This window comes from Onychostoma macrolepis, chromosome 03, assembly GCF_012432095.1.
Source record: "Onychostoma macrolepis isolate SWU-2019 chromosome 03, ASM1243209v1, whole genome shotgun sequence".
In the NCBI taxonomy this organism is placed as follows: domain Eukaryota; kingdom Metazoa; phylum Chordata; class Actinopteri; order Cypriniformes; family Cyprinidae; genus Onychostoma; species Onychostoma macrolepis.
This window is the reverse complement of record NC_081157.1, coordinates 40,667,735-40,680,028: the sequence shown is the minus strand read 5'-3', so window position 1 is coordinate 40,680,028 and position 12,294 is coordinate 40,667,735. Positions and strand designations below refer to the sequence as shown.

Genomic DNA, 12,294 nt, shown 5'->3' with positions numbered 1-12,294 from the left:
GTTTGGGGGAGACTAAAAGCAGTATGGGAAGTGGGGCATTTTTAATGACTAGAAAGGGCCTGTTTTGTGAGTATGACCTCAATCTCTTTATACCTTTGACCTTGTTTAGTACAGATTAGATAAAGTTACATGCAAGTACCTTTGGTCTTGCATTGATTTAAAAAAAAAATGAGACAAGCACTTTTAAAAGTTAAACAAACATTTATATTTATTTATTTATATATATATATATATATATATATATATATATATAGAGAGAGAGAGAGAGAGATAGAAAGGTTAGATTTATATAAAAAATATACTCTCTGTGTGTGTGTCCACAAAAATGGCAATATCCATAACCCTTGTTCTTGTGGGGACATTTTTTGGAAAATGGCTATTTATTTATTTTTAAATCTAAAATAGCAGAAAGTTTTGTGTGAGGCATAGATTTAGGGGTAGGGTTAGGGTAAGGGATAATATTTTGTACTGTATAAAAACCATTATTATGCCTATCGGGATGTCCCCATAAAACATGGAAACCCAACGTGTGTGTGTGTGTGTGTGTGTGTGTGTGTTGAATGCAGAAGTAATACATCAGTGAAGCACGTGATTAGAGTGTCCTGAACTCATTGAACTCTGGTGATGAAAATGAAACAAAGGACATTTGCATTCAGTGCTTTTCTTCGCAATGTCACATATTTGATATCCTTATGTAGAGTTACATCTGGAACTGCATTGACGGATGCCCTTACGCCCAGATGCCTTCTTGGAATAAATCAGTAGTCTCATTGTGTATCCTCTGCCCAACATAGACCTGCAGAAAGAGTTCATTTGAATGTAGAGTAGTGTATATAGGCCTATAGACTAACATAAACCCCATCAAATAAGCTATCAAGACTTTGCTGTTTAGGGATGATGATAATGACAAACCAGTTCCCTTTTCCACTCCTCCCAAAAATAGCCTTTTTTAACAGGCTGTCATTAGCATTTCTCTACAGAAGAAACTATAAAGTACGGGATGTTCTTACTGAACACGGTAGTGATCCTGCTACAAACTGCACTCACCTTAAATTATCCATTTAAAATTCTCAGTTTTAATTTAGTCATAAATAATACCAGAATATGCATTTCTTTATTTATTTGTATGTTTGTTTGTTTGATGAACCGTCCAATAGGCTACTGCGCTAATGTTTTTACGTGCTTTTGTAGGCTAATATAATTTTATTAACGCGAGTGGCGTGTAAATATACTTATGCAACAAAGTGCATGCGTTGCAAAAATTAAGCAAAAATATACCCCCCGCCCCACACACACACACACACACACACACACACACCACCACCACCAGGTCATCCCATTCTCACGGTTTTACGGAAGTATGCTCCTGAATATAATATAAATGTACAAATAAATAGGCTACATTGCGACATGTCAGTCCAGTTTTGGCCGATCTGTTAACCTTTATTTAATTAGCAGCTCTGTTCTGTACTGAAGCGCACCAGGTTCTCGGTGGATGCGGTGATGGATGAGAGGCGGGGCCCATCCGATGCGCGTCACTGTGGCTCCATAAAACAGCCTCGGACCATAAATCTCCAGCACTTTGAGAAGCCAGGCAGAAGCCGAAGGCAGAGATCGGTAGTGATGAACATCTAAACTGGACGTTCGGCTCAAGGTATGCCATTCTGCTATTTTACCTGACAATTATTCCATGCGCTGTCCTTTTTGTCTGTTTATATGCTGTGGGTTTTCTGGCAGGCTATAATTATCTTATACATTAGATACTTTTTGTTGCACATATTTGAAATTAATTTGCAATTTAATTACGGTATTCTGCTTAACTTTAAAACTACTTGCCGAGTATCGAAAGGAATAACCAGGTGCTTCTGTTGCATCATCTGTTCTGTAATGCATGTAAAGTGAAACCAAGGTCATAGAAATACACTGCGTAACTGCTTTTGATTACAAGTCATTAGAGCGAGACATAAAATGATCAAGCTGTTATCTAACTTGTTACAGTCGGCTATATCGTTTAACAGCACATTTTGTGAACGCTCACTGTTAACGAGACTGTTCTCGCTTAATGGAAACATTTGTAAATGAGTAGGCTATAGTTTGGTAAATATAAACTCATATTTGTCTGTATTCTTCTGTTATAGGTTGACACTGCGCAGCGGCGAGTTTAAGGTGAAAAGGGGTGAGTTGCATCATCATAAGTTTGGTTAAACAAGTCTGAAAGTTAAGAACTACTTCTGTGAATCGACTTACTGATATTGATTGACATGGGACACAATACGTCCCACAACCTGAAAACAGTTGATAAAATGACAACATTTCCAAATAAATGAATTAGAGATAATCTGATGCCAGATTTGTCAATATATAAAGTAAATATTTGACCTTCTGTATCTGGTTGGAAAATCTTTTTTTTATTTAAATGGAAGGAGCATGCACAAGACTCCGCAATGAATTGATGAAGACTTTGTAAATATTCAATATTGTTCAATATTAGGGCTAAAGTTTAATTTACTTCACAGCTGTTTCAATGTCTTGTTTTTTCTTCTGCTACTGCATTCTGCTTGTTTATCTGATTTCATTTTCTTTTTGTCTGCTTGAATTTCTGGAATAACTGGATTGCTCTTTTCATTTGCAGTGGTGGAGCAAAACGAGTCCGAGACGTAAAAGACATCTGTGCTGTTCTTCCCTCCCATCCATGATGCGGGACTCTGTCTTCAACTGCTGTGTTTCTCCATCCCATCCTCCTAGTGGAGAGGAGGAGCCCCACCAACACAGAAGCAGAGCTCAGGCTCCGCCCCCTAACGACAGGCGTTTCCTTATATTCTTTGACTTTGACGAGACCCTGGTGGACGAGTGCAGCGACGACTCTATGGTTACTGTGGCGCCTGGTGGAGTCCTGCCCGGCTGGTTGAAGGATACCTATCATTCCGGCCGCTACAATGAGTACATGCAGCGTGTGCTGGCCTACCTCTCCGAGCAGGGCGTTACCCCGGCAGCTATTCGAAGCACAGTGGAGAAACTCCCTCCCTGCCCAGGCATCCCCACTTTGATGCATTTCCTGCTCTCCCAGCCTTCAAGGGACTTTGAAGTAATTTGTGTGTCAGACGCCAACACAGTCTTCATAGAGACGTGGCTGCAGCACTTGGGTTTCCAACCACTGTTTCTGCGCATTTTCACCAACCCAGCTCACTTTGATGATAATGGGCAGCTGCAGCTTCGCCCTTTCCACTCCCATGAGTGCCTGCGATGCCCGGCGAACATGTGCAAAGCGGTGGTGGTGAGGCAGTACGTGGCCCAGCGTGTGCGAGAGAGGGGCGGACGGCCGTACCAGAAGGTTTTGTACGTGGGCGATGGGGCCAATGACTTTTGCCCATCACTCACACTGTCACCGGGCGATATAGCATTCCCGCGCCAGGACTTTCCAATGCACAAACTGATCCAAGAGATGGCGGAAACCAAACCTGGAGAGTTCAAGGCCAGTGTGGTGCCCTGGAACAGTGGAGAGGATGTCATCAACACCCTGAAGAAGATATTAGAGAGGCCCTAAATATATACATACACCTAAATGAGGCCCTAATAACATGGGCTTTCTAGAGTACATTCCAAACTCTTTTGGGTTGCCAAATATGTATCAACTGGCAGGCTGTTAAGGGTCTTTTAATAAGATACAGTTGAAATAACACCGCTATAAACTTACATTTAAATACACAGACACATCCATACGAGAATGAATTGATAATGTGTGTGTGTTAGTGTGTACGTGTGTGTGTATGTGTGATTGAGCCTCTGATTTTTATCTGATTGCATTAACACTAAGACTGGCCAGTGGTGTCTATCCCTAAATGCATTATTATTTTTATTATTATCATGCTTGGGACCAATTTCTGTATTGTACTGTCATTCACACATAAATTCAAATATTGTATATTGTTCTTTTTGTAGTTTTAAAGATGCAAATCTAAGAGGTGCTGTAGGTGATTATTTATGTGAAAAATGCTAAAGTGATTCACTAAAATGATCATCTTACTAATGAGAAATAAATTCCAATGGTTAGTATTTGTGGTTTAAATACTGTGTGTATTGTATGCTGTGTTTTTTATTAGTAAACTTGAACCCATCCTCTGTTGGCAGGATGTGCTGCATTTTTTTTTAACCTGTGATTTGAAGAATTTGTGTTTGGTTTTATGTTTGTTCCTTTCTCTTATGCAAAGTAACTTTGGATGTGAGACTATGGATCTGAGATCTCTTAACCTCACCAGCATGGATATAAAGCCATTTACTCAACCTTGTGTATGTTTTGACCCCACACCCCAGCACCTGTCATGTCTTATATGGTTGTCAGGATGTCAATGAGATCAAATTCCAGAAAGTCATGTTGACTTGTGTAGCACTTTTTACAGTACCTGTTGTTTTGTATAAACAGAATCAGACTACCTGACACACAAAAAACTTTGGGAAATACAGTTTTAACCGCTATAAAGAAAACTTATAAAGATATCTATATGAACCTATATATATATAGAGAGAGAGAGAGAGAGAGTTTATAACACCTTTATTTAATACAAAATTCTAATAAAACTCACATTCCACACAAAACACCTCATTAGATTATACAGCATTCTCAGCAAAAGACAATACATCATTTTCAGCCCAACAACAAATTTTCTGCTCTCCAAATGTCTTCAAACTTATCCACCTCCTTCATTGATAAAAAATAAAACCATGCCTTACACTTGCTTTTATATGCCCTTTAAAAACCAGTTCAACTTGACCGTATGTATCATAGAGGATTTTGTACCTTCTACTAATAGCCATTTTTGCTCGTCCTAAAATGAAGTTTAACAAGCGTCCTTTCCTCTTTTTGTTTTACAATACTTAGATCCAAAAATAAACACAGTCATTGTAAACAGATCTCAATCTCTCACAATGCATGAAACGGTGAAAAACTGTTTCTCTGTCAGTACAAAAAGGACATTTATCTTGCACAGTTGGATTCAGGACTGAAATAAAAGCGTTAACTGCTATAATACCATGTAACACTCGCCACTGAAGAGAGAGAGAGACAAAACTTGAGATCCTCGAGATCTTTTGTCCTCTGAGTGAGTTTTGATGCAAAACTTTAACTGTAACGTCATCACATCTTAGAGAGAGACACAGAGAGATTAAACTAATTGATTATTTCATTTTAAATGAGCATTTATATCACTCTTATGTTAGGCCTGTTTAAGGCCAAAGTACAGCTAAAAATGAATGAAATAAATACATCACCATATGTGACCCTGGACCACAAAACCAGTCATAAGGGTCATTTTTTTGAGAATTGAGATTTATACATAATCTGAAAGCTGAATACATAAGCTTTCCGGTGATATATGGTTTGTTAGGATCAGACAATACTTGGTCGAGATGCAACTATTTGAAAATCTGGAATCTGAGGGTGCAAAAAAATCTAAATATTGAGAAAATCACCTTTAAATTTGTCCAAATGAAGTTCTTAGCAATGCATATTACTAATCAAAAATGAAGTTTTGATATATTTACGGTAAGAAATTTACAAAATATCTTAACGGAACATGATCTTAACTTAATATCCTAATGATTTTTGGCATAAAAGAAAAATCGATCATTTTGACCCATACAATGTATCGTTGGCTATTGCTACAAATATACCCCAGCGACTTAAGACTGGTTTTGTGCTCCAGGGTCACATATTTTGATGTTGGTTAGACTTCTATTTTTTTCTCTAAAATACCTTTGTAATATATTGTACTCGTTTATATAATAAGCTCCCAACATGCCTTATAAAATATCGCTAATAAAGAAAAACTGAACAGCAAACATTTATCTCCACCTGGCGGCCGCGCAGCTAGCTCTTTTTAAAGAGACCGCGCGTGTCAAAACAACACGCCCGTCCTGATTGGTCGGCGGCGAGCACGTGACTTCACAGCTGATTTCCGCAGATGGTGTGTTTTCGCAGGATCAGATGCTCGTCTTCACCTCTGCGAGGCATGAATGCGCCTCTCATCGCCGTCGGATCAGCCGTGGCTCACTGACACACAGCTCCCCCAGACAGCAGACCCTCAGTCGTTATGGCCCAGGCTGCACAGATGAACGTCCTGGACATCAGCACTCCTCTCCGAGTGGAGCACGATAAGAAAAGACGGCAATTCAGCATCCGACTGAACGGTCAGTAATAATGCGTCAGATATAACGAGATGGTGGTCGCGGGGGGAGGAGGACAAACAAACCACCGTGCGCGCTCGCCTGCAAAATGTGCCTTTTGTTTGTTATATTTCGCTTCTCAACATGGTAAACACGTTATCTAATAAAATCCGTCCTACTTAGGGTTAGATCCCAGGCCAGTAGTAAATGCAATATGACATTAACTAGTTGTTTTGCTGGAACGAATGGAACAGTTTTTTTTCCGCCATCAGCTTATTCTTTATGTTTCTGGGTTGTAGGTTTTTTAGGAAAGCGCTTAATGAGTCGGATTCATGCAGCAATCATTAGTTTTGTTTTGAGCTGCAGTAAATCTCGCCTGTCACCAGTCACAGCTCGCGCGTTTGCTCTAACGCAAGCTTTGTTTTCTTCTCTGTGTATGAATCGGTAACTAAGTTGCTAGCTTACCCGCTAGCCATCCCATCCAGACTTTGTTTTAGGCTACTTCCTGTTCCATCGTCTTTCTCTCGGTACAAAGCAAACTCGCAACGTTAATGTCATTCTAGAGGAACAGGAACAGACTTGCGTTTATTACTTGCGGGGTTTCATATGAAAATAAAGGGTTTGCATTCACGAAATTGACGCTAACATAGAGACATAAGCCCAGCCCACGACTATGCGACTATTTCCCCGGAAAGCGGTCGTTTACAACGGGGGAAATGAAAAACAAAGCACAAACATGCATCCTGTTTGACTGAGCAGTTCTTCACGGTCACGAATAACTTTGTTTAATGTACGCTGACTAATATATTTGCATCTGTATTGAAGGTTCCCATGACAGGGCTGTTCTGCTGTATGAATATGTGGGGAAGAAGACAGTGGATCTGCAGCATACTGAGGTTCCTGAGGCTTACAGAGGACGAGAGATCGCCAAACACCTTGCCAAGGTTGTAGGAGGTTACTCGAGATCAGTGTGAACTGGTTTATACATGTTGATATTACGTTATGTTGTTCATTGGTGTGCATTAAATATAGTTTGTGGTTGTTGTTGCTAGGCTGCAATGGACTTTGTGGTAGAGGAGGACCTAAAAGCCCATTTAACCTGCTGGTACATCCAGAAATACGTCAAAGAAAACCCTCACCCCCATTACCTGGAGCACGTCCTTCACTGAGAGCCAGAGATGGGGAAGATCTCAATTCTAATAGGATGATTTGGGATTGGGTGGGATGGGTATCTTTTGGGATTCCCTAATCTGTCTGACTGGTCTTGAAACTCCACAAAAGAAAGAGATTTATTTTTTTGATTTGCGAGTGAGTGTGCGATTTTTAAGAAGGGGAGAGATCTGAAAATACGAAACGTTTTCTTAGGACAGATAAGAGTGTGGACTTTGAGGTGGGCTAGTTTCCCAGTGTCTCAAGCGGACTTTCAAGCCAATCCAGAGAAGTGAGAGGATTATGACACCAGTTATGAAGTCAAAATATCAACTGTTTGATATGATCATAAGAGTGACGTTAGACTCCATATGCCTCTCTGGCCTTACACCTTCAGATTTAGTGGTGCTCACGAGAGAGATACACGTGTACTTGTGTTCCCACATTCACAGAACATGCACACTCAACCTGGCGTGGCGTTTTAGGGACATCACAATCTAACCGTCCTGTCAGGAATGACTGTTTTCTTCTGTGCATGTTCTAGGCTGATCTTGTGCTTTTGCATGTGTGTATCTGTGAATACTATGGCCAGTGAGGAGCTCAGACTCTGGAGACAATCGCCTGCCCATATATTCGCAGGGCTGAACCTCTCAGGATGCACACTTTATAAAAACAATAAAGCACCTCTGCATAGGGGATTCTGTTACATGTGGTTGGATGTGTGCGTGTGTGTGTGTGTGTGTGTGTGTGTGCGTTGAATAACTGAATATGAGCGTAGGAATGTCAGTGTATGTTAGTTACTCCCAAAATTCCCAGGGGTCTTATTAAAAGTCAGTTGATGAACTGCCTTGAGCATGATCGGTTGTTTGCAGGGTAGGCAGCGCACAGAGCAGACCATCATGCCATGTTCTGTGCCGACACCATTGATGACCATGATATTCCTGGTGATGACAATGAAGGCTATCTTTTTTTTAAAATAAAGCAACTGGGCTCTGTTATGTCAACTTGTGATGTAATAAAGACTAATGATGCCTGAAATTAATCTGTTTTTACACACTTCTGTACTCTTAATATTACTCTACATGGTTTTGAATAAAAAATTTTAAGATAAAACTTGGTTTGAGTATTTATGTCCATGAGTTATCATTGTCATAATTTTAGCATTATCATTTTGTGTACTTATATGTGTATATAAATATATGTGTGTGTGCATATATATATACATTTATTATTATTATTATTTAGCATTTCATAAACGGTGCATTTATTCACCCTTACATTGTTCCAAACCAATATGACATTTTTCTGTGGAGCACAAATGATAAGATACAGATATTTTGAAGAATGTTGGGGTCTAGACAATTGACTAGTCAACTGACATTGACTTTTAAATTAAATGGTGAACAATTTACATATCTTTTCATATCATTCATATAATTTTTTCACAAAAGAAATAAAAAGTCAAACATTTTTAAATGACATGAGGGTGAGTAAATAATTTAATTTTTTGATGAACTGTCCCTTTAAATAGCTGAACAGTGAATTGTACTCAATTTGGGTTTTTCTAATACAGTTGTAGTGACTTTGTAATTAATGCTATTTTTCAAAATATGTTTTACCATGAATATTTAGGGTTTTTCTTTCTTTTTTTCCCCTGTAAAATCTAAATTTATTATAAAGGAATTTGAACACATTAAGAGGTTAGAAAAAATTATTCCAGAAAGCTTTGTTTTTAATTCCCTTCAGTTTCATTTAAGTATCATATAAACCAATTTCGTGTAGACGTCACAGTTACGTCACTCGCAGCTGCGCGCGCATTTACTTGGAAACTATGGAAGGCCGTCGGGGCCAAAAGTCTTCAAACGGAACGCGTGAAATTTAACCGTGTTTACACGCACAATTTGTCCGCGTTAACGCGGCAAATTTAAACGCCTTTCTTTTGTACCTATAGACACGCACATTTTGGCCGTGTTAAGGCGGCGATTTTTGCCGCGTTTATTTGGTGCGTGTAAAGATGCACAGTTTGACCGCATTAAGACGACATATTTGAACTTATTTGTCAACGCGCACATTCTGGCCGTGTTTAAGGTGGCAATTTTGAACTTAAGGCATTACAATCTATATTACCCTCATATTAATGCTTGCTTTAGTTTATGGCGTCATTAAGTAGGCCGAATAAATGTAATGAGATGTAAAGAGTTTTGTTGTTTATTTTATTTTTATAGGATACTCTCCCAGGTCCGTGTACCTTCTGGTCATTTTAACAGAAATTAAGCTAGATTTGTCTCTTTTTGTCATGGGTTAAAAATTGGAATATGCTTTAATATTAATTGTTTTATCCTTAAACATGTTTTGAATGTGTGAGCGGCTCTGAAACACCTTGTATGCATGTACATCCCTTCAGTTCATAATTCCAAAGTATGGCCTATAATTGGGACTTAAGACATTACAGTAGACTAATTATTACTGTGAAAACTTAAGTAGGCCTAAAGTTTTATTATAAATTATTAATAAAAATAAATATTAGTTATTTTTACGTGGGGTTTGGGTTTTTCCCATGAAACACAAACTGCTATTATTTTATTTTATTTATTTATTTATTTTTTACATAATAACAGTTAAAAGTATGAAAAATGTCCAGAGTTGTCATGTTATTAGATTAAATGCAGATTAAAGGTAAAATGTCCCCCAGTCTGACAAAGCAATTTGCTTTAAATATTTACTGCAAAATTATAATAGCCTATCTGAAACATTTTGTTAGCTGATGCTAACTGCTTGCTAACTAGCTACCTGATGCTAGCTTGAGGTAATTTTTAAATATAAAATCCAAATATTTCTATTCAACCAACTAGTTAGAATGCATTTGATGGAAAAACAGGATTTGATGTACAAAACAGAATAACTACAGTAATTTTTCATTGCTCCCTGGGGGCATTTTACCCCACTGACTATGTTTGAGGAAAAAAAATATGTCATTCTGAAAATATAATTATACTTTTCTTAAATAACACGTAGGCTATAGGCTACTCTCTTTCTACAGGGCTTACTGTTCTCATATCATATATAACTGTAATGTTCTACAAAACAACAAGCTTTAAAGGGGTGGTTTACTGCTTTTTTTCTTTGTTTGATTGTGTTTATGGGGTGCAATATAACATGTCTTCGTGTTTCGTTTGTTAAAAAACGCCTTATTTTTAATATATTTCACCTTTATTGTAAGCCGCTTTCTAAACCCATCTAAATTTTCTTTCTAAATTCCCTTTCTAAAGCCAGCGTTGGCATTTGTTTACGTCCTTGATAAAACTAAAACATTACATCTGAAATTATACATGCAAACACATTTACAATTATGAAATCTTACTTACAGGTTGTGGCCCAACAACTGCTGCCTCTGGTTTTAAAGTTGGAACTGCTCCATGTTTTAGTAATAGTTTCTGTGTGAATCCGGCATTGAACTCTGAACTCTCTTGATTCTGGAAGCTGTCTTCCGTAAAATGCGCAGCACAGAGAGCTAAATTAGGATTGTAATTGTCAGGAACATAATCAAACATAAATTTTAACCATTGTTGACGAACTACAGCATCCGTAGGAAGCCCGAACACAGAAGACCTGACAGCTGGGTGAAAATAACACCGTTTCGACGGCATGGCTACAACTCTCCACTATAACTCTTCCTCTTCGACAAAGCCGCAGAACATGGCCTTGCCCCCTCTTTTGCATGTTCTGGAGGGAGGGGTTGATGCAAATTTATGGGTTTTTTACGTATGCAACCTGGGAAGTATCTCGTTGTAGTCCCATATGAGTCGTTTTTGTATGCATTAAACTTCCTGATTTTTAAAAGACGATATCTCCGCTTACGTTGAACTTTCAGCGCAGCAACTTTGCAGATACTGTTCATGCACCAACAGCAACATTACACACTATTTAAAATGAAAAAAGTGAAATCGCAGTAAACCACCCCTTTAAAAAGATTCAAAATACAAATTGCTCCCAGAGGAATAATCGGACTGATTTACATTTATTTTTGATATTATTTAGCTTATTCTTGCATTATATTTATTACGATTAAACTCCCGTTTTTTGTATGTTCTGTCATTGCAGTCGATCACGGAGGATATGACAAGTTTGGTCAATCTAGCAGGGCCGCTGCTGGCCAAATGGGTGCCCTAAGCAGAATTGTATTATTGCATTTTTTATAATTGTATATGTGTTAATATTTAGATATTTTTTTATGTATATGTATAATTATAATTTTTATTATAATTGTAGTACTAATATAGAACGAAAGTTTTATATTTATTTATAACAAATGATAGTTTATTTTTTGATGTAGGCCTACTCAGTTCGAAAAATTAACATCAATACACTAAATACGTTGACCATATTTTCTTCTTTACTGTAGGAAATAATGTTTCTAAGAGACACCTGGGGCATCATTTATAAGCAATCATTTTTTAAATGTGCATGTGATTCAGACAAACTAAAGTGCATATAGGACTATAAATTAGGACTATAAATAGGCCTAAATTTTCACTTACAGATAATGGAATTAAATTCATCATTACATACGTTTTATTAGCCATCCATTCAACATCCACTGATCGCTATTGTAAGAGGAATTTTTTTCCATATCATCTAATTTCAAGTTGCATCAAGTCAGCCATCGTTCATATAGGCTAAACGCAGCATATTTTGGACATACTTATTATCACATTCACAACATTCAAATCTTCATCAGTGTGGTTAGAAGAAGCCAGCTGCACGCAGTCAGAAAAGGTCCTTTGACAGTGTGCTAAAACATTTTTAAAAGAGCCATAAACTGTTGGTTTTTCTACCCGCGAAAGACCGTTAAACTAAAGAGAGGGGAAAAAATCATGACATAAGACTGACATCACACACAACGTAGCAATGCATTATCCTCACGAACAAATATTACGTCTGACGTTTGTATACGTATACCCCCAACGTATACAAACGTCAGACGTC

The 12,294-nt window shown here is 38.0% G+C and overlaps 2 protein-coding genes across 2 annotated transcripts; both read left to right on the top strand.

Annotated features, from left to right (window-relative positions):
- Positions 1–302: 302 nt before the first annotated feature.
- On the top strand, positions 303–4,281 carry phospho1 (phosphoethanolamine/phosphocholine phosphatase 1). The gene is made up of 3 exons (XM_058770281.1): positions 303–1,654; positions 2,139–2,176; positions 2,633–4,281. Exon 3 carries the CDS (start codon positions 2,693–2,695, stop codon positions 3,542–3,544), a length of 852 nt encoding a protein of 283 aa, XP_058626264.1. The 5' UTR covers positions 303–1,654; positions 2,139–2,176; positions 2,633–2,692; the 3' UTR covers positions 3,545–4,281.
- A 1,611-nt stretch (positions 4,282–5,892) lies between these two features.
- Positions 5,893–8,421, top strand: natd1 (protein NATD1). Its single transcript, XM_058770217.1, has 3 exons — positions 5,893–6,183; positions 6,985–7,103; positions 7,212–8,421. The coding sequence occupies exons 1-3, from the start codon at positions 6,087–6,089 to the stop codon at positions 7,326–7,328; spliced, it is 333 nt and encodes a 110-aa protein (XP_058626200.1). The 5' UTR covers positions 5,893–6,086; the 3' UTR covers positions 7,329–8,421.
- The last annotated feature ends 3,873 nt before the right edge of the window (positions 8,422–12,294 follow it).